This window comes from Poecile atricapillus, chromosome 2 (genome assembly GCF_030490865.1).
Source record: "Poecile atricapillus isolate bPoeAtr1 chromosome 2, bPoeAtr1.hap1, whole genome shotgun sequence".
NCBI lineage: Eukaryota > Metazoa > Chordata > Aves > Passeriformes > Paridae > Poecile > Poecile atricapillus.
This window is the reverse complement of record NC_081250.1, coordinates 119,166,779-119,189,382: the sequence shown is the minus strand read 5'-3', so window position 1 is coordinate 119,189,382 and position 22,604 is coordinate 119,166,779. Positions and strand designations below refer to the sequence as shown.

General features: G+C 43.4%; 1 protein-coding gene and 5 non-coding genes across 6 annotated transcripts in view; 5 read left to right on the top strand and 1 right to left on the bottom strand.

Annotated features, from left to right (window-relative positions):
* DNAJC5B (DnaJ heat shock protein family (Hsp40) member C5 beta) overlaps positions 1-22,604 on the bottom strand; it is a 36,566-nt gene that overhangs the window by 4,847 nt on the left and 9,115 nt on the right. Inside the window, exons 3-4 of the mRNA XM_058832793.1 lie at positions 5,143-5,356; positions 776-950 (exon numbers count right to left, since the gene is read on the bottom strand). Coding sequence (XP_058688776.1) covers positions 776-950; positions 5,143-5,356 — 389 coding nt within the window. The remainder of the gene's footprint in view (positions 1-775; positions 951-5,142; positions 5,357-22,604) is intronic.
* Positions 8,614-8,702, top strand: TRNAY-GUA (transfer RNA tyrosine (anticodon GUA)). Its single transcript is given in 2 exon segments — positions 8,614-8,650; positions 8,667-8,702. It is a non-coding gene; the product is annotated as a tRNA-Tyr (tRNA).
* Positions 10,086-10,174, top strand: TRNAY-GUA (transfer RNA tyrosine (anticodon GUA)). The gene is given in 2 exon segments: positions 10,086-10,122; positions 10,139-10,174. It is a non-coding gene; the product is annotated as a tRNA-Tyr (tRNA).
* On the top strand, positions 13,190-13,278 carry TRNAY-GUA (transfer RNA tyrosine (anticodon GUA)). Its single transcript is given in 2 exon segments — positions 13,190-13,226; positions 13,243-13,278. It is a non-coding gene; the product is annotated as a tRNA-Tyr (tRNA).
* On the top strand, positions 15,026-15,114 carry TRNAY-GUA (transfer RNA tyrosine (anticodon GUA)). Its single transcript is given in 2 exon segments — positions 15,026-15,062; positions 15,079-15,114. It is a non-coding gene; the product is annotated as a tRNA-Tyr (tRNA).
* On the top strand, positions 16,198-16,286 carry TRNAY-GUA (transfer RNA tyrosine (anticodon GUA)). The gene is given in 2 exon segments: positions 16,198-16,234; positions 16,251-16,286. It is a non-coding gene; the product is annotated as a tRNA-Tyr (tRNA).

Sequence of the window (22,604 nt, the reverse complement as noted above, 5' to 3'; positions counted from 1 at the left end):
GAGGTTGACCTGCTGCCACAGGCCCATGTTCCTGGCTCTTAAGTTCCCTGTTCCTCTTGCCCCTGAGTTAGCACTTGCCTACTCCACATGAAGCACATCAGAGAATTAAATGGGCCAGGAACTACACACATTTTTGAGAGGCTTAGTTTACACCTGGATTTTATCCAAGGCCTGGGTAAGGTACAATTGCTACTGCCAGTGCAGAAGAGAGTGAGCAGCTTGGGGCCTGGATGGCAGAGGGACAGGACCATGGTTACTCCCATGCAGACTCTCCTGGGTTACTGCACAACCTTACTGTTGGAAACCTTGCATCTTTTCTTGAAGCCTTCTCTTAAATAGGTACAATATCCACCACAAGCAGGGATAAATTTTGCAGAACTGAAGTCTGAATGACCATTTATTCAGGCCAATCAGATGTGACAGCACCAGTCCAGCAGAGTCTAATATATGAGTATAGGATCTAGGATAAGAAGCAACATGGGCATGGGGGCGGCATGGTGAACATTGTCTCTTAAAATAAGCTGTAAGATTTTTATTGTGTACATATCTCATAAGAGATACAGGAGATATTTAGTTTTAAGTCCTATAAGTTTCGTTTTGCATTAATACATAATTTGTGAAGTTTGCTGGGTTGTGGTCTTAGCTAGAGTGAATTGGCATGTCTCCACTGAAGTCTGGAAGCAGCCTCAGCATTGTGGAGAGCAGAACATCTGGTTCTGGCTTTAAAGATTGTTTTGAACAGCTTTGCCACATGGTAAGCTCCTACAATACACACCTCTTTCCATGTCGTTCTTAATTTGCTCTTCCAAATCTTCTGGAGACACACAAAACTCCTGCTGCTCCCCGTCAGGTGCCTTCGGTTTACACTTTCCACAGCAGCAGTTGAAGCAGCAGCAGAGGCAGCAGCAGAGGTAGCAGCCTGTCAGCAAACCACAGACTGCAAACAGGCCCTGGGTTAAACAGAGAGGGATGAAAATCCTGTCAGCAGTGACCTTCCTCAGACTTGTGTCTGTCTCTTACAGCTGAAGGCAGAATGTCAGAGGAACTCTGGTTCCTAAGTGCTTGGCACTCAGAGGAGTCTACCTGATTTCCCAGTGCCTGATCAAGGGCCAGATCTTCCAAAGCCCTTCTCACCCACAAGTTCCTACTTGTCACTAAGGACCACATCCACAAAGAAGACACCAACCAACAGGCCCCCACATACTCAACATTGCAAAGTCTGTTGTTCTGCTGATGGCCCTCAGAAAAATCCTCCAGGGAGTATGCAAAACCCCACCCACCTTAAAATGACTCATTTCCATCTTTAAAATGACTCATTTGCCCAAGATCATTTTTGAAAACACTTATTTACTGGCAAGCTCTTGTCAATAACAAAGCTGAGAGAAAAAGAAGCAAAGAGCCAGATTCATCCAGCATAATTTTGGGCACTGAACTAAGGCATCCAGTTTAGAACTGTAGCTGCTACGGATTCCCCACACAGTCAAAGAGAAATTAAAAGCCCTTCCAGGGGGAGATTCAGCCATAAGAGTATTTGAATTGCCCATTGTGAGTGTCTCTCTCTCTCTCTCTTCCCATTAGCCTGTGCAGGACCACACAGATGACATCTCCTTAATTATAGTCCTCAGACTATGGTTTCTTGATCTGGGCACTCAGGTAACAAGAAGTTCCCACCTTTGCTCACTCTTGTCCCCATGGCACAAAGCACAGAGGCTTCAGGAGAGACAACACAACTACCTGGGGCTAAGACCAGAGATAATAAGAGTCAAGAGCCAGAAAATTTAAATTTACAGAGCTTTCTTCCTTCACATGAAGCCAATGCCTGGGTTCACAGCACAGCTGTTGAACCCAGATGTTGAAGTGCATGCTGCATCACAGCAATGGGACCTGTAGGCTCAGGATGGCATTGCCACTCTGTGCTCCATGGGGACATGACAGCAGCCTGGCTCCTGACCCAAGGCAGATCCAGGACTACCTGGAGATGTTTGTGACACACAAGAAATCTCCATGGACATCTCTTCATGGACATAGTAGTATAAGAACAAAGAAAAACCAGTGACATTCCTGGAAAGCAAATCAAAGCTGATGTGTAGAAATAAATGAAAAGAGGGTAGATTTAGATTAGAAATTAGGAAGAAATTCCTCATTGTAAGGGTGATGAGGCACTGGAACAGGTTGTCCTGAGAAGTTATGAGTGCCCCATCCCTGGGGATGTTCAAGACCAGGATGAATTGATCTCTGAGCAATCTGGTCTAGTAGGATGTCTCTCTGCACATGGTAGGATGGTTTGAAGTGGATGATCTTTAAGGTCCCTTCCAAACCAAACCATTCTATGATTCTCTGAATATGTAGGTAAAAGCAGCACAGCTTTGTTGCCACCAGGTGTATATGGATTGGAGGTACAGCTAGGCTTTCACATTATAGTTATCCAGTCTGCCCTTTGCTAACTATTTGTTATGTTCCTAAGGCTACATACTGCTGAGGAAGAAAGTAAGCACAAATGTCAGGATATTGTCAAACTTTGACAGTGGAGCTATGCAAATAATATTACATATACATGTCTGAGCTAATGTTAGTGGGGGCTGACTGGATCATCTTTGAAGGTAATAAGACTATTTCTATGCCTATTATTAATGTAAGCATGTATCTAGAGTGAGCAAGGTGGTTTTAAATGAAAAGAAGGACTCTAATTTTTGTCTTAAAATGCTTTCCTTCTAATAGTCACCTGAAATGGTGCTATAATCCCTAAAATAAGTTATCTGTTTATCATTTATGCCGTTATGGAAAATATATCACCACAATGTATAGAATGAAAAAAAAAGACAGAATGAAAGTGTATAGAGGGGAAAACACATTGAGTTTATTCATGACACCTTTAATGTTTCAACATTTCTTGTACTTACATTATCATAATTGTTAAATCAAAATTCAGTTAATTGAAGTCATCAATAAACAGTCTTCATGGTAGAGGGTAAATTAGTTTTTGCTAAAACAGTTAAACAAACAACCCCTATACCTGCCAGTGGAAAAGCAATTTGAGTTCCCATTACCCATGTCTATATGTTCCCCGTTTAATATGCCTGCTAAAAACTCCAGCACTCTGAAAAAGAACAGTAATTTTCATTTTTCATTTCCCTTTTCATTTGAGTTTTCCCACTGCTAATGATAAAACTCCTCACAACTTGGATTTTCCTAGTATGGGTGTGCTGGGAAGAGGAATGTTTGCAGTCAATGAAGAAGGTAACAAGCCAAGGCTGTGGTCCCTACTGTCCTCCACCAGAATGGAGGAAATCAGGAGTTCAGAGGTCATCTGCAGATGATGCCAGAGACTCAAATAGTATTATGATGACCAATATAAAAATTTCTAATTGATCCATTTGTGCACAAGTTAAAAACAAATGAGAAATAGTGAGCTCATCTTGCAAAAATAAAATCACAAAATCACTTGGTGGTCTCTTTATACTTTGGGGATGGCAGGATTTTGGATTGGGGGAGACATAGAGAGACCACCTGTGATAATCTTCTACATACATATTTTGGATTTTTGTACAAAATTCTTGAAAACCAGGAAGCAGTGATTTCTTTGCTCTTCAGCATGTCTTGTCTCACCTCTGGGATACAGCTTGCTTGAAGCAATCCTCACATTTCTCCTTTAGTTGTTAGGGACTTATTAGCTTCTCTCCATACTCCCCACTGCTCTCTTTATGAGTCAAAGCCACAGTGGTTATTTCTGTACCTGATTTTATGACCCCAGGGGATTTTGTACTCCATAAAATCTCCATTAAAGATCACCAAATAAAAGAAAAATAGAAGCTAAAAAAAAAAAAAAGAAACAGTAAAGAAAACCTTTTTTGCCAAAAACTGTTAAAGGAGTCGACTCTGTTGCCCTCTCAGCTAAGGCCACCTAGCTGTGACAAAGAGGCAGAAGAAGGGGGAATGATCCATCAGGACATGACAGCAGCTATGGTGGGGTGTCCAGCCTGCAGCAGGAGACAGCTACAGCAGCTGCAAGCAGGCAGCCTCCAACCAGCCTCTGAGGGGCAGCACCTTTGCAAGTTTAATTTAAATCCCAGTACTTTACTCATTGGTTTCACTGTTCTGCATTTGAGCAACTTCTGCCTCATCCTGATTCAGAAGTCAGATTATGGCTTCTCAGACCCCCAAACTGCCCATATGACTTCCCAGTTTAAAAGGGAAATGTGGGGCAATGCAGCACTGGCCTGTTCCTTGCTGAACAGAGAAATCTGTGTTCCACAGTTCTCAGTTAAAAACTGTCATCGCATGCTTGCTTCAAACAGTACAGATCATCTTCCTATGTATTCCAGCACAGTCCAGCAGAGTGCTGTCCTGTGCTTCTGTGGCTGGAAACAGGTGGGGACTGCATGGATGTGGCACGTTTCCAACTCTCTTTGTTGCATATCTGTAACATTTCAGTATTTGGAGAAACACCTGAATTTGATATATACAAACATCAGAAGACAACAGTGTGGTAAGGGAAGAAATGAACCCAACTCCTTCATGACTGGAAAAGCCCATTACGTTTTTTTTCTTGAGCAATATGCAGGGTTTTGATGTATCATTCTCTTCCATTCTACTCTCTTCCTCCATTCCACTCTTCTAACCTTTTCTTTGAGTTCCTTTCTCTCACTCTGTCACTATGGCATGTGTATAATGCTGTAATCACAGTGTTATGTATTATTATTGCTTACTTATGTTGTATGCTATAAATAGCAAAAAAGACAGCTAAATTTGTACTGCAATAACTTATTAATTGGTTGTCACATAAATGGGGCTTCTTGTGTTTGAATAATGAGTCATTTTTATTTAGTCATTACAGAAAAGAAAGTCAAAATTAACCTGGAGCACTAGATTCAAATCTAATTAATGTCTGAAAGTGTTACAAAACATGTACTATAATTACATACCAGGTTAAAAAAAGAGAAAACTTTCTATATTAGTGCTATTCGGAGCCTTTGTTACATTCTGCCACTGTCGATTTTCCAGATAATATTGTTTTATTAAGTTTTTACTTTAGAGTACTATTTCTTAAGCCTATAGAGATCATGTTTTTAAGGGAGTTCCTTGTATACGTAATTTTCAGTGTGCATTGTAACATTTTATTTCCAAAAGAAAATAACAGCTTACCTTTGCCCACCAGCTCGAGAGCATGAAGTAGGTGTTAACATTTTCCTCACCAAACTGTTCCGCCACATAGAGCCCCAATGATCCATACTTGTCATATATGTTTCGCTTGGACAGATCAGTCAGGGTTGCATGAGCATTGTTGATCTCTTTAAATTTTTCTGCAGCCTCTGGATTGTCTGGATTTTTGTCAGGATGATATTTCAGAGCCAGTTTTCTTAAATGTGAGACACACAAAACCAAACAAAGAAACAAACAACAAAAAACAACAAAACAGAGGGAAAATAAGTCATCTGTATGTGTGCATGTATACAGACAAAAAACATTACAAAAAATATTTTCATCGAGCTATAATGATTCTGAACTGTGTTCAGCCTTCTTTTTTCCAGCTCTAATGTACTCAGTGGAAGAAAAGTGACACAAAGGTAACAAATATGAAAGTTTTGATGAAAGAGGTGTGCCTATTACACTGAGAATGAACTTTGTGTATTGACACCTAGTCAGCTACTGTGTTAAGCAGACAGTGATATATGATGAAAGCACAGATTGCAACATGATAATAAATCACAGGCATTTGTTGCATTATGATTGCCAACTCATTTGCATCATTTAGCAGGTTTTAGCAAAGATAAAGATTTTTTAAAGGTTGTTTAAAAACATGATGATCACACTGCTTATCCAGGCAACGTTATTTTCTTCATAGCAAAGGAAATTCTGTGTTCAATTGCCTATCAATAGTAGTTACATTAAAATGTTGTAAACAGTGTCTGTGTTTGCAGAAGCCCAGACAGTGATGATGGAGAACACAGTTAGGAGTTGCAATAGAAGAGAAGCATCTTTCTGAAGCACAAGGTGGGAAAGCATAATGAGTTAATCCCGGTTTCAAGTGCCTGTCTTTTGGCCTAATTCCCCACTGCTGCACTTCTGAGACAATATTAAAGCAGTTAAGGCGATTGTCATGGGATCATCATAGGAACCATCATAGAATAGTTATTTTCATAGGGTCATGGTGTGGTTAAGGTTGGAAGGAGCCTTAAAGATCATCTAGGTCTGGCCCCTCCACCATGGGGATGGACAACTTCCACTAGACCAGTTTGTTCAAAGCCCCATCCAGCTTGGCCTTAAAGACTTCTAGGGATGGGGCATCCACAATTCTCCTGAGCAAGCTGTTTCAGTGTCTCATGACCCTCACAGTAAAGAATTTCTTCCTAATATCTAATCTAAACGTACTCGTTTTTAGTTTAAAGCCATTGCCCTTGTCCTATCACTTCATGCCCTGGTAAAAAGTTCCTTTACAGCTCTCTTGCAGGACCACTTTAGGTACTGGAAGGTGCTCTAAGGTCTCCCTGGAGCCTTCTCTTGTCCAGGCCAAACAACACCACTCTCTCAGCCTGTCTCCATCTCTCTGATCATCCTTGTGTCTCTTCTCTGGACTAGCTCCAGCAGGGCCATGTCCTTCTTATTTTGGGCTGGCCAGAGCTAAATGCAGTAATCACTGTGTGGCATGAGAGTAGAGCAGTGTCAACTACTTTGGGCTGCTTCTGCCATTGGAAGCCTTTACTAGGGCAGGGTTTGACACTGCTTTTTCCCCCTGACTGTACTCAGCACTATGGCATTTGAGGACAGGTAGAGTTGAAAACTAGAGTGTGTGACTCTTGGCTCACAGCACAGGGGAAGCACAGCATCGAGAAGAAGGGGTTTGCTTCCAACCATCTTGAAGCACTGGTAGTGTGAGCTCACACACACTTGCAAAACAAGCATAGACAGAAGTATATCTTGTCAAAAATCACCACTCCCTCTAAAGAGCTGCAGGCTCGAGGACATTTATTTAATGACTAGTGCTGACCTCTAGTGGCATCAAAAGTGAATTAGTAGTGTTTTAAGCTGATTCAATCACAGCGAAGCTATGTTTCATTTTGTAAATACTGTCTCCAAATATTTCGAGAGCTAGCCATAATTGCTCTGACAAAAATTAGTATTTTTGGTGTGAAGGCAGTGTGCCTACACTTCCTCTAACAAATTTAACCTGAGAGTGGAGTCCTAATCGATTTCCTTCTGAAGTCCTAGTACAGGTTAGTCCTCCAGTAAAAAGTAACTGCTTTGTTCCTGATAATAGTTCCTGCCTGGAAGACATTCTGCTGATATCAAGACTGATATGAGCCTGGGAACAGCTTCCTGGGAACAATCTCGTCAATTCTGTTAAGTCACAAAATCATAGGTCATAAATAACTCTCTAAACATGTGTCTAATAGAATGAATAGGTTTGTGTTCAGTCATATTTAATATACTGTACATATTGCACCTTAAACACAAAGGTTTGGTCATGTTTAACATGTCTCCTAAACACAATAAAAAATTAAATATGAGAACTGAAAAAACAAGCTAAGTCTTGCATGACTAATGACATTATGTGTCATCCAAGTATTTAAGTAAATTGTGCAATCTATCCCTTTTCTTACCTGAAAACAAGCCCCAACAATTAGGGAAAAGAAAAAAAAAGAAAAAAAAGAAAGAAAAAAGAAAAAAAAAAGGAGAAGTATTACTTCTGAAAGCCCATGTATGTTTGCAGGCATGGGACAATGAATTTCCAGCCTTTCTTTATGTTCCCAAAGATCCAAAGACACCTTCTGTCTGACCTACATTCCAAAAAATCTTATAAAAAATAAGAATTTGAACAGAATGTAGTTTTAAAAATATGAAACACATTAGTTGCACTCTCACTTTTCCTAGTATTGTTTTAGACTGCTAACAGGATTACTTTCAGCAATTAACAAAATATAATCTATGTTCTTATTTTGATTTTGGGACAAATGTTCTCACTAAAAAGAGTACATTATCAAAACAACTCTGCACACTGAGATGACCTATACTAACTGGAGATAATTTAACAATGGGAGAAAGATCTAGATATTAGCAGTGCAATTCATATGAGTGTTAGCTATATGGTACTGTGGGTACCTGTGGGTCTCTGGAAAAGTGACATTCCCAGTTATATAATAAACAGGGTTCATTATGACAAAAAAAAAGACAAAAAAAAGTAGGGAGTGAAAATAAAAAAGTAGTTTGTAGGCTACTTCCTGTGATAAAACTACGAGTTTATATACATTCGTATTTTTTTCATGGTGAATGGCCTTCTCCTACACCACCTTAGGATCACTGCCCACTGCAGCCCTCCACAACAGCAAGCAAGTTTGAGAGAGAAAAGTGACAACAAACAGAGAAACAGCTATCCCACAAGATGGATAAATGTGCCTTGGATAAGGCATTATGGAAATGGAGTCAGTGAAATCAACTCAAGGTTCTCTCATTGGGAGGCTTAGACTGAAAAGTGAGATCAGGCACAGTGATAGGTCTGATGAGGGTGCTTTTGAACAAGGATAGCAATATTTTGAAGACAGGGAAGTATGTCCTATAGGGTCAAATATGAAAAGACTATGAAGTATCAGAGGATGTGAGCAATAAATCCCCATGCTTCCTTCGATAGCTCAGCTGGTAGAGCGGAGGACTGTAGGCTCCCTTGCACGGCCATCCTTAGGTCGCTGGTTCAACTCCGGCTCGAAGGAGTGATCTTTTGCCTCTGGCACACATCCTGCACTGGCACTGCTGCCTTTTTCTGGACCTGCCCAGGGGGATTCCTTTCAAAGGTCTGTCCAGCCATGAGCTCTTGCCTGAGGTTGGGAAGATGTCCAGACAAGGAATTTTTGGGTGAACCCTTGAGCAGGGGATGGTGGTTCTGGGCTCTGGAGTTGTCAGAGGTCACCTCCAACCGGACTGTGAGTGAGTGTCTGGAAGTGTGAGAGTGAAGATCATTACAGGGGGCTCAGGCTTTGGTTTTAGGGTATCCTGGGTGAGGGCTGGGTGCCTGGGAGGGGAGAGGACCTCAGTCAGAGGCTGCAGGGTGGGGAATTAGCTCAAATGGTAGAGCGCTCGCTTAGCATGTGAGAGGTAGCGGGATCGATGCCCGCATTCTCCAATGCTTTTCGTTCCTCTTGTGTGGACACAGGGTTGTTTGTCAGGGATCCATCTATTCTCTGGGGCCTGTGGGAACATATATGGTGTGTCCTGGATTTACAGAGGAGGATGACATTTAGGGTTGTGTCACCCTGAAAACTAAACCTTCTGATCTTGTTTTCACAGTTTTAGTTACTTTCCCAGGAAATTAACTATAAATAAAAGGTGTTTACACATTCCTTCTAAGAAACATCTTTTGATGGATGTTTCACATGACCAGTGTGATTGGGAAGGTGGTAACTTAATTATTCAATCCCTGGTCATTGTCAAGAACCTATAGATACTGGAGTCAGAAAATAAAGTTACTTCTTTTTCTGTCATACCACTGAGACGTGGTCGTGTGAATCATTCCATGTCTTTTAGCAACAGGGCTGTATTAAAACAACTATGGGCAGTTTGGCAGAAGAATTGATCTTCTCCCTCTTTGCTGGACAGTTCTCCAGTATCAAGCCCAGTACAGGAAAATGACATCTATGGTATAGAGCAAACTCTGGAGGACCACAAAGAATCTCACTGAATTCTCTTTAAAGACAGGCTGAGGAGAGTAGGTGTTTTCAGTTTGCAGAAAGAGATGTTCAGAGGACTTACACATGATGTTCCAACGCTGTTACAGAACAGAGAAATGGCTATCATTTTGTTTCTTCTTATGCTTGAGCAGAGAGCAAAAGACAGCACAGTGAAAGGGAATCAAGGAAAAATGCAGCGGTATAAAGGTAAGCTCTGTGTGGCTGTGAGGAAGTCCATCATAGAAACTAACATCCAAGGATCTTATGGAGCATAATGGAGCATTATGGAGCATGGTTTGCATGACTAATGGGTTCTGTGATGTCTCAGCTGAGGCTGTTTGAAGAAGGATGTGGTAATAGAGGCATGATGGTGCTCTCTGGCTTGGGAAAAGTGCTGGGTGAGGTCCGCCTGGGCATGTCCCCATGCTTCCTTCGATAGCTCAGCTGGTAGAGCGGAGGACTGTAGGCTCCCTTGCACGGCCATCCTTAGGTCGCTGGTTCAACTCCGGCTCGAAGGAGTGATCTTTTGCCTCTGGCACACATCCTGCACTGGCACTGCTGCCTTCTTCTGGTCCTGCCCAGGGGACTCCCCAGAAAGAGCTGCTCAGCCATGAGATCTTGCCTGAGGTGGGGAAGATAAATGGCCAAGGCATTTTTAGGCAAACTTTGGCCATGGGAAGTTGATTCTGACCACTGGGCCTGTCTGTAGTCACGTCCAACCGGACTGTGAGTGGGTGAGTTGGTGGTATGAGAGTGAGGTTATTGGGAAGCTCAGGTTTTGGTTTTAGGGTATCCTGGGTGAGGGCTGGGTGCCTGGGAGGGGAGAGGACCTCAGTCAGAGGCTGCAGGGTGGGGAATTAGCTCAAGTGGTAGAGCGCTCGCTTAGCATGTGAGAGGTAGCTGGATCGATGCCCGCATTCTCCAATGCTTTTCATTCCCTTGCCTGGACACAGGGTCCTTTGCCAGGGAGCCCTTGGCCAGCTGGTGTTAATAGGAGGTATTTGTAGCTGGCTGCACAGATAACTACAGGAACTGGAGCTGTACCAGGAATAGCAAGGGATTTAAACTGGGGTATCTGAGTCTTCCTATTTATTTGGGATAAGATCAATACCCTTGCCCACCTTTATGCCTCCTCAAGTGAAGTCCTCTGTTATTGAGAAAAGCAATACATCAAACTAATTTTTAAGTATGGTAAAAAGAATGACTCTAGGAAACACCAAGCAGTGAGAGTCACCCTGCTAAGATCACAGAACAGATCATCCTGTTAGATATGTCTGGACATGTGAAGACAGGGAGGTGTTTAGAGACAGCCAACATGGCTTCACCAAGCACAAATCATGACTGACTAATCTAGTGGCCTCCTGCGATAAACTGATTGCCTCAGTGGACAAGGAATGAGCTATGGACATCATCAACCTAGACTTTGCTGAAGCCTTAGACATCATCCCACACAACATCCTTGCCACTAAATTGGAGACACGGAGTTTTGATGGATGGACTGTTCAATGAATAAGGAATGGGTTGGATAGCCACATCCAAAGAACTGTAGTCAACAGCTAAATATCCAAGTGGAAACCAGTATCAAGTGGTGTCCCTCAAGGGTCTGTATTGGGATCTTCATCAGTCATGCCATTGTGAGTGGGATTGAGTGCACCCTCAGCAACTTCACAGATGATAAGGGGAGCTGTGTAGTTTATATGCTTAAGGGAAGATCTTCCATCCAGAGGGACCTCAAAAACCTCAAGGAGTGGGTCCATGTGAACTTCATTAGCTTAAACAAGACTGGTGCAAGGTCCTGCACCTGGATCAGGGCAATTACCAGCATCAGCACATTCTGAGGGAGGAATGGATTGAGAGCAACTGTGTGGAGAAGAACCTGTGGGTGCTGGTAGATGAAAAACTTGACATGAGCTGGCATTGTACCTTTGTAGTCCAGAAAATCAATCATATGCTGGGCTACATCAAAAGTAGCATGGCCAGCAGGTGGAGGGAGGTTATTCTGCCCCTCTATCACCTTCTTGTGAGACCACACCTGGAGGGCTCAGTCTGGCCACAGGTTCCCAGCATAAGAAAGACATGGTTAAAGCTGGTCCAGAATAAGGACACAGGACTGATCAGGGGGATGAAATACCTTTCCTGTTAAGACAGACTGAGAGAGTTGGGACTATTCATCCTGGAGAAGGCTCCAGGGAGACCTAATATCAACCTTCCAATTGATAAAGAAGGCTTATAAGAAAGACAATGACACTTTTTAGCGGACCTTATGGTGGGAGAACAAGTAGAAATGGTTTTAAACAAAACAGGGTAGATTTAGATTATGTAAAAAGAAATTATTTATTATGACAGTGGTGAGGCATTGGAAAAGGTTGCCCAGCGAACTTGAAAATACTCCATCCCTGCAAAAGTTCATGTCTGGTTGGATAGGCCTTTATCAGCTATCTCACCTAGTGGAAGAAGCTCTTGCCCACAGCAGGAAAGTTGGACAACATGACCTTTAAAGGTCCTTTTCAACCCAAAATATTCTATTATAATACATGAAAGACAGATGGTCACAAACTGCGCACTTTAGGTGAGCTAAGCAGAAGGTTTCAAATGCCTGTCAGGTTATTGATTCAACTGTTAGACCTTTTACTGTGGTGATGGGAAGAGGAATGAGAGAGTGGGTCACAACTGAGGCAGGATTCCATTTTTTCCCTCCTTGGGTCAGACAGGCAAGAAAAGAAGGGTGTCCTGGCTGTTCAGTCTCCATGCTTGGAGGTTGATGTAATATAAATGGCTGAACCCTTGAGTCAGCTGCAATGATCCTTGGCCTCAGGCTGCTGTTGGAGATTTGAAAAGAGTTGACCTGAGGCCTCATCCAAAGCTGATTGCTTCGGCTGCTCTGTCATAGAGGAAGAGCTTGTTTGTGTCCCTCCATAGCTCTGCTGGTGGAGTGAGGGCTGTAGGCTCTCTTCTGTGGATACACATCACATCTGGATGGATGCTGCCTGCCCTAATACATCTGAAAGGCTCTGAACTGACCTCATGTGGGACCTCCATCTCCACCCATGGGTCCAGGAGTTCTGTTTACATTCATTAGTCTTTCCATGCTACACCATGGGAGTCTTGGTCACTAGCTAAGTTTGAGACTTTGAACTTTGAACTTTGGATATGTCCAGCCACAAAGACGCTTGAAACATACACAGATGTGCAGATGGACGTTCTGGTTTGACCTCAACCCTCTCTTGTCAGTCGGGTCCTGCCTGGCACTCACTGGACATGATCATCATTCTGACCTCTGCACCAACTTCCCTGCTTGCAGTGCCTGATGGCGCCTTCTGCTCCGGCCTTTTATCTGGAATGAGCCACCATGGCAGGGTCTGCCCTGGTTTGGTGGTGTACACATGAGATTTTCTGGGTAATGTGGGTCTAAGGCAAGTGTTTCTTTTTTTCTCCTGGACAGTGTCATGCAGGTATATGTGAGGTGGTATGAAAGCCAAATGGTTTTCTGAGTGTGTCCTGGGCGAGGTCCACCTGGGCATGTCCCCATGCTTCTTTCGATAGCTCAGCTGGTAGAGCGGAGGACTGTAGGCTCCCTTGCATGGCCATCCTTAGGTCGCTGGTTCAACTCTGGCTCGAAGGAGTGATCTTTTGCCTCTGGCACACATCCTGCACTGGCACTGCTGCCTTTTTCTGGTCCTGCCCAGGGGGCTCCCCAGAATGAGCTGCTCAGCCATGAGCCATTGTCTGACTTTGGGAAGATGATGAGCCAAGAAGTTTTTATGTGAATGCTTGGTGACAGATGATGGTTCTGAGCCCTGGAGTTGTCTGCAGTCACCTCCAACAGGAAAATGAGTGGGTGGGTAGTTGTGTGAAAGTGAAGTTGATTAGGAAGGCTCAGGCTTTTGGGTGTCCTGAGTCAAGACTGGGTGGGTGCCTGGGAAGAGAGGGGACTTCCGTCAGAGGCTGCAGGTTGGGGAATTAGCTCAAATGGTAGAGCGCTCGCTTAGCATGTGAGAGGTAGCGGGATCGATGCCCGCATTCTCCAATGCTTTTCATTCCCTTGCCTGGACCTGTGCTGCAAAGAGGAGAACAGCATCTAGGACTATGTCCATGGCAACATGGGCTGTGAATTGAAGGAACGGATTCTCTTTGTTCTGATTATAATGGAAAGGATCTAGAATATTGTGCCCAGCCTTGGGTCTCCATGTATAGGACAGACATTGACCAAGTGCAAAGAACTCTAGTAAGGCCTCCAGGACACTTGGAAGCAGGTGCACTTGCCCTTTGAGGAGACACTATTGAATGTGGCCTTGTGCAGATCCTGAAGAAGAAAGGGCGGTGTGGGAAATAAGCAAGCACTTATCAAAATGGCTATCAGGAGGTTATTGATTCAACAGTTAGGCCTTTTACTGTGGTGATCAATGGAGGAAAGAAAAACAACAGGCCAGAGTTAAAGCAGCAGAGGTTCTATTTTTTTTCTCTTCTATGAGAGAGTGAAAACTTAAAAAGAGTTAATGTCTCAAATACTTGGTAGCAAAGGACTGTTTCCATGCCGACGAGATAAGGTGCAGTTAGAAAACAGCATCTTTCAATGTATGATAATGCTTTCCTTGGATCAGCTTTCTTGTCTTGTGTAACTATCTCCAAAACCAGGTATGAGGAGAAGGTAGACATAGAGATGCCCTGAGTACTCATTCAAACTGATTGCTTTGACAACACAATCACGGAGGCAGAGCAGAGAGAGGACCCTGATAGTCTATTGGTATCTGCTGGTATAATGGAAGGCTTCTGGTTCTCTCACATGGTGACCATTACATCTTACGTGGGCATTAAGTGCCTGAATAGGCCTGAATGGCCCTCATTGGCCTCATTCAGGGTTTCCACCTCTAAACATCAGCACAGGAGTTCTCTTTATGTTCATATCTGGGCCTTCACTTTCTTTCTGTGTTAAAAAGCAGGAGTCCTGGTCTCTAGCTCAGTAATGGCCATAGCCATAGCACTATCAAGGTACAGAGACCTTGGATCCAAACCTGATGTGCAGATGAATGTCCTGCATTGACCTAAACCTTGGCTTGTCAATGTATGAACCTGCCCATCAGTCATGGGACATGGTTGTCATTCTGACCTCTGCAGTGACTTCTTTGCTTGCAGTTGTCCCTGCCTTGTCATGGTGATAGTGGCTTCTGTTCTGGATGACTGATTTGAGTGAGCCACCATGGTTGTGTCTGTCCTGACCAGGGGCTGTAGGCTTGAGAAGCAATGTGAAATAAGCCAAGTCTTTCTTATTTCCTGCAGAGGAGAGTCATGTAAATACAAGGGAGTGGTGTGAGGCTTGAAGAATTGGATGAATGTGTGATGAATGTCTGAGGTGTCGAAATTGTATGCTTCCTTCGATAGCTCAGCTGGTAGAGCGGAGGACTGTAGGCTCCCTTGCACGGCCATCCTTAGGTCGCTGGTTCAACTCCGGCTCGAAGGAGTGATCTTTTGCCTCTGGCACACATCCTGCACTGGCACTGCTGCCTTCTTCTGGTCCTGCCCAGGGGACTCCCCAGAATGAGCTGCTCAGCCATGAGATCTTGCCTGAGGTGGGGAAGATAAATGGCCAAGGCATTTTTAGGCAAACTTTGGCCATGAGAAGTTGATTCTGACCACTGGGCCTGTCTGTAGTCATGTCCAACCAGACTGTGAGTGGGTGAGTTGGTGGTATGAGAGTGAGGCTATTGGGAAGCTCAGGTTTTGGTTTCAGGGCATCCTGGGTCACGACTGGGTGCCTGGGAAGGGAGAGGACCTCAGTCAGAGGCTGCAGGGTGGGGAATTAGCTCAAGTGGTAGAGAGCTTGCTTAGTATGTGAGAGGTAGTGGGATCGATGCCCGCATTCTCCAATGCTTTTCATTCCCCCTTTCTTGGACACAGGCCCCTTTGCCAGGGCCTTTAGGTGCTCCTAGTATGCCCAGAATGTGAAAAGTATGATAACATCCTGGTCTGCATTGGCAATTTAACTCCCTCCTTGCTTGATAAACATCAAATATCATCTAAAGTATTGTGTCCCGTTTTGAGATATTCAATGCAGAAAAACTGTCAAAGAGACCAAACTCTGGAGGGCCACCAAGAATCTCAAGGGAATGGGAAGGTTTCTCTGTGGGGATGGGTTGAGGAGATTAGATATGTTCAGCCTAGAGAAGATGTTCAGAGGGCTTACACATGACCTTTTGAGTTAGAGGAGGTTTCAGAGGAAAATGGCTATGTATGTGTCATCTGTTTGGGCAGAGGGCAACAGACGGCACAGTGAAAGGGAGGTAGGGAAGATGCAGCAGGACATGGGTGAGCCCTGTGTGAGCATGAGAAGAGTCCATCTTCTCATGAATAAAATAATGTCCAAGGAGCTTATGGAGCATTTCTGTTTGTGGTTTGCATGACTAATGGGCTTAAGGGTTGAGCAAGGAGCTGTGATGTCTCAGCTGAGGCTGTTTGAAGAAGGATGTGGCAATAGAGGCATGATGGTGCTCTCTGGCTTGGGAAAAGTGCTGGGTGAGGTCCGCCTGGGCATGTCCCCATGCTTCCTTCGATAGCTCAGCTGGTAGAGCGGAGGACTGTAGGCTCCCTTGCACGGCCATCCTTAGGTCGCTGGTTCAACTCCGGCTCGAAGGAGTGATCTTTTGCCTCTGGCACACATCCTGCACTGGCACTGCTGCCTTCTTCTGGTCCTGCCCAGGGGACTCCCCAGAATGAGCTGCTCAGCCATGAGCTCTTGCCTAAACTGTGGAAGACAACCAGCCAAGGCATTTTTGGTGAACCCTTGGGCAGAGGATGGTGATTCAGACCATGGGGATTGTCTGCAGTCACGTCCAGCAGGAATGTGAGTGGATGAGTTGGTGGTGTGAGAGTGATATGAATGAGAGGCCCAAGCTTTGGTTTTAGGGTATCCTGGGTCAGGGCTGGGTGCCTGGGAGGGGAGAGGACCCCAGTCAGAGGCTGCAGGGTGGGGAATTAGCTCAAATGGTAGAGCGCTCGCTTAGCATGTGAGAGGTAGCGGGATCGATGCCCGCATTCTCCAATGCTTTTCATTCCCCTTGCTTGGACACAGCACCCTTTGGTGAGGGTTCCCTTGTCCTCTGAAAGGTAAGTAAACCTGGGAAGCAAACCTGGGAAGCACAGTAGAGTACAGCATCCAGGACTTCTCCAAGAGTAGCAAGGCCTCTGGATTGAAGGAAGGTATTATCTGACTTCCCTCTTCAGTGGATAGATGCCATTTAGAATAGTGTACCTGTTATATATAGCTTTATTTAGGTTTTGGCTACAATAGATTGAATTTTATTTCTAATATCTGGTTTGGATTCAGAGTGAGAATAATGTTGGTTGCACACTGCTCTTGTAGTTCTTGGTAAGCAGAGTTTATGCAAAGCCAAGGACTTTTCAGCTTCTTGCACCATCCCAACACCAAGGAGACTTGGGGGCACAAGAAACTGGGAGGAGACGCATCTGGGACAGGTGACCCCAGCTGGCCAAAGGAATATTCCATACCACGTGACATCAAGCTCAGTATATACTAGGGAGAAAGATGGCTGGAGGCCACTGCGTATAAACTGGCTGTCTGGGCATTGTTCTGCAAGTGCTGAGTAATTGTGTTGTATGTCACTTATTTTGTATAATCTAATTCTGTCACAATTATTGATATTTCCCCCATCCTTTTGCACTTTCTTTTTCTCCATCCACAAATTTTTCTTTGTTCTCCCAATTCTCTCCAAAAACCCTTTTGAGGGTGGAGGGAGCAAGCAGCTGTTTTAGAGTTTTGCTGCCTACTGGGTGCCCAACATGGGGCTTGAAGTGTTGAGATAATGGCAAATCTGACTAGAGTATATTAAAACAAATTTCTTGTAACATTCATTTTAGTATTTAATAGTAGCTAATCCTAATGTTGATTTATTTACTCTCAGAATAGTTTTCTGTTCTCAGGGTTGTGTTTTATAATATCTTACTTGCTCTGTATGTTTCCTGTTGCGCTGTTTATCACCTCTGGGGGCTGGGCTAAGGTTATCATGTTGTCATACTTTGTAACATTGGCTTATGATATGATAAAACTAATGGTCACGAGACTAATCTATTTGAAATCAAGAATTGTTATCTTCTCCATACTTCTAGAGCCATCTATTGGAAACTATTCCTAATTGCATCCTTTATCTTTCCTCCTAGAGCAAATCTGTGGGGCATACACTTCCCATATCTTTCCCTTCTCCTCCAGGGTAATTTCAATAGCTCTTGAGAATTCTGAATATAGTCAGGATGGTCAAACCAGTATGTTCTTACTGCTATGTCTCCTGATTTATTTAGACTTAAACAACTCTTTAGGGATACCACCCAGACAACTGCCCTGAGCCTGAGCATATATAGTGGCAGGATGTGTGGGATAGTACAGGCAATGGGCATCTCAAATATTTTGGAATTTCACCCCTGAACAAGTTCAGAATCCTGAAAACCTAGTAAAATATTTGGAAGAAATATGCTGTCAACCTGGTAATTCCAGAGAGAAACAAATCACTTCAACATGATGGGGCCTGGACCATGCCTAGCAAGGCCTGTTCAACACTATTTAGTACCCTCAAGGGGACAAGAAGGTCTTTGGATCTGATGACAACATGTCAGGCACTTTGGCTACCCCAGTCCCAGTGACAGACACTGCATCTGAACCAAAGAACCCACCTGTACAAATATCATCTTCACAAGAAGAAATACTGGAAGTAGAAGTCAGCTGCTTTAGTAAGGGACGAAGGAGCATCTTCTAAGAGTCAGCAGCAGGAAGAAGTGGACAAGGCAGACTGCTCCAAAGCAGACCCTCTATGAGAACAAGAGGAGGAAGAGAGGCAGCTGCAGACTGAGGAGAAAGAAGGGGAAGAACTTGTAAATGAAGTGGAAACCACCTGATCCTATAATCCACCAATCAAGACCCCCTGGTTCCCATGCATAAGCTAATTTGTCAGCTGGAAAGCCCTAGGGGGATTAGCAGGACTCACTCACCCTGTAACAGTTTCATATGACCACTGAAAATCCAATCCAGAGTGGAGACCAACAGTAGATTATAGTGCCTTGAACAAAGCCATGCTGCTGCTAAGTGCTGCCATGCCAGACAGGCTAGAACTTCAATTTGGACTGGAGGCAGTTTGTATCAAAGGCAGCCAAGTGGCCTGCCACAATCAATATCACTATCAGGTTTTTCTCAATCCCTTTGGCAGCAGAGTGCAGGTCACAATTTGCTTTCACTTGGAGGGATGTCCAGTACACCTGCCCTAGAGGTGGAAATCCAGCCCTACCATTTTCCATGGGTTTAACCATACTGCACTACAATAGGAACACCTGCAATACATTGAGGACATCATCATATGGGGAAACACAGCAGCTGAAGTTTTTGAGAAGGGGAAGAAAATTGTCCAACTCTTCTGAAAGTCGGTTTTGCCCTAAATCAAAGTAAGGTCAAGTGATTTACACGGGAGATCCAGTTGCTAGGAATAAAGTGGCATGATGGATGCAATTGTATCCCAATGGATGTGATCAACAAAGTAACAGCTATATCTCCACCGATTAGCAAAAGGGAAACAAAAGCTTTATTAGACATTTGAGGTTTGGAGAATATTTATTCCAAATTATAGTCTGATACAAAGCCTATTCTATCAACTAACCTGGAAGAGGAATTATTTCATTTGGGCCCTGAATAATGACAAATCTTTGAACAAATTGAAAAGGAAATATTACATACAGCAGCCCTTGGGCTGCTCTGGGCAGGACAAGATACTGGAAAGGTGCTGCAGCTGGAGAGAATGGTCCTACTTGAAGCTATTGGCAAAAAGCATCCAGGGAGGGCTCAAAGTTGATTCTTAGGGTTTTGGCATCAGAGACACTGAAGATTCAAGGCTGGCTATACTCCAACTGAAAAAGAAATATTGGCATCATATGAAGGATTTTGAGCTGCTTCAGACATAGTATTGAAGCACAGCTCCTCTTGGTACCCTGACTGCCAGTGCTTGGCAGGATGTTCAAAGGGAGAGTCCATTCTATACATGATGCAACTGATGCTATGTGGAGTAAGTGGGGCGCACCTATTAAACAATGCGCTTGAATAGGAAACCCCAGTGGCCCAGGAATTTTGGAAGTGATCATTGACTGGCCAGAAGGCAAAGATTTTGGAATGTTGCCTAAAAATGTAGGTGATGTGGGCTGAAGAAGCCCCATTGTAAATGAAATAACAGAAAATGAAAACAATATGCCCTGATGAGTCCTGTCATATTTTGGGAAAATATCAAAGGTGGAAAGCTGCTGTGTGAAGTCCTGTACACATCACAGAAAATGCTGAATGAAAAGGTGAATCTAGTCATTTTTCAGAGGTGAAAACTGATTGTGAAAGCTATCCAGCTGACTTTAGACATTGCTGAAAGGGAAAATGGCCAGTACATTATCTCTACAGACTCATAGATGGTGGCAGATGCTTTGTTGCGAGGGGGAGCATTGAAATTGAAGTAGGTCAAGTGGCAGAGCAGACTTAAACCCATCTGGACTGCTGGATTAAGGCAGCATATTTCTGCTTGGGTAGAGGACTTTGTGGTAAAAGTGCATTATGTAGTCATGTACCCAAGACTCAGGCCACTGAGTAACATTGAGAATCCCAGCTGATGAGTCAGGATACAAAGACTGAAGTGGATTAGGTGGATCTGGACTGGTGTCCATAATGTAACATAAGTGTGAACTATTTATAACTTAATGGGTCCATGATATCTCAGGCCATAAAGGAAGAAATACAACGTATTCATCACCTCCTGACTGAGGGGTGGACTTAATAAAGGACACCATCCATGATTATCCATGAATGTGACACATGGCCTGAAATAAAGCAAGCCAGACAAGGTAAAAGCCTCTCTCTAATGGAGAACAGTGGCTGAAATACAAACATGGGGACGTGTGGCAGATTGATGATATCACATTCCCACAAATGTGCCAATGCAAACGTCAGGTGCTTACACTCACAGAACTGTAGAATTATTTAGGTTGAAAAAGACCTTGAAGATAATCAGATCCAAGCATTAACCTAGCACTGTCAAGTCCACCACCAAACTATGTCCCTAAATGCACATCTACACATTTTTTAAATACCTCCAGAGATGGTGACTCAACCACTTTCCCGAGAAGCTTGTTCCAGTGCTTGACTACTCTTTGCTTTAAGAAAGTTTTACTAATATCTGTGGTGGAACCTACAACCAGATGGCTGGAAACATATTCTGTGCCTCATGCCACTGGCTGGAATACTATCCTGTGCCTTGAGAAATGAGGTAAAAATTAATTCCAGAAAGAACTGAGTCAGACAATGGTACTTATTTCAGAAGCAGCCTCTTAGACATTTGGCTCAAACAGCATGGCATTGAATGGGTATATCACACCTCCTACCATGCACCAGCTTCCAGAAAATTGGACAAATGAACTGTTAAAGACTACACTGAGAGCAATGGGTGCTGAGACATTTTAACATTAGAATACACATTTAGCAAGTCACACGGTTAGCCAATACTAGAGGATCTTTTAATCAAACTGGCCCTGCCCAATTAAAACTTTGATTTACTTTTACAAAAGGGAGAAGTCCCTGTAATGCACATAGAAATTATGCTGTGAAAGACAGGCTGGGTTATTCCTACTTCAGGCAAAGGCAAACCCATCCATGATACTGCTTTTGATCAAGAGCCTGGGTGCACTTGGTGAGTAATGCAGAAGGATGGGGAAGTATAATGTGTACCTCAAGGGGATTTGATTCTGTGTGACAACTGGCAAATATTTGAATTGTATTATGCTAATTGCTATATAATAATGTATAACATCTTTGCTATGTTTGCTATATGCAATATCAAAATTATAAATATTTCGCTTTATTAATCTATGAAAAACGAATTTTGATTAGACCAGGCTAAGTGGAGCAATGATAAAACCAGAACTGTCTTCAGAATACTACAGTCCAACATTGCACATTATCTCTCCTGCCCCAAAAGACTTAGAGGAGTCCAAAGTCATGGGCTAAATAAACTCAATTGACATTTTAGAGAAATGGTCTAGAGAAATGGCTAAGGGAATGATATCTGCATATGTATATAAAAAGACCAGAAAAGATGCATTGGAATGCACACATTAGCATGACATAAATGACATTAGCATGACCTTAGCATGACATAAATGGTATAAAGTAAGGCATAAATATTGACCTGTTTTCAGATGGGATTGAGTTAATTTTCTTACTAGTAACTGGTATGGTGCTGTGTTTTAGATCAATGAGGAGAATAATATTGATAACACTCTGATGGTTTAGTTCTTGTTGAGCAGTGCTCATCATAAGTGAAGGACTTTTCAGCTTCTCACACAACCCCACCATCCTCCTTGATGGTGGGCAAAAGGAGCTGGGAGGAGAAAGCCATGACAGTTGACCCCAACTGGCTAAAGGAATATTCCACACTATATGGTGTCATGCTCAGTATATAAATTATGGGAAAAGACAATGGAGCTACTGCTTAGGAACTCACTGGGCATCATTCATTAAGTGTAAAGCAACTGTTGTGCATCACATGATTTGAATATTTTTGTTCTATTAATATTGGAATTATTATTATTATTGTTACTGTTATTGCTGTTGTTATTTCACTTTCCATTTCTTTTCTTCCCTATTAAACCATCGTTTTCTCACCCTGTGAATTTTATTCCTACTGTGGGGAAGGGCATGAGTGAACAGCTGTGTGATGTTTCACTGTCTGCAAAATAAAGCCATAACAGTGCCCAGCTTTGTGCCTCTGTGTAGAAGACACACGTGGACCATGTGCACTGACCTCAGACAAAGGCCATCAGGATGCTTGGGAAGAGGTGATCCCACACACAGGAAATGACATCAATGAAATGGAAGAATCTCAGTGGAGGGCCACCAAGAACCTCACGGAGTGGAGGGACTTC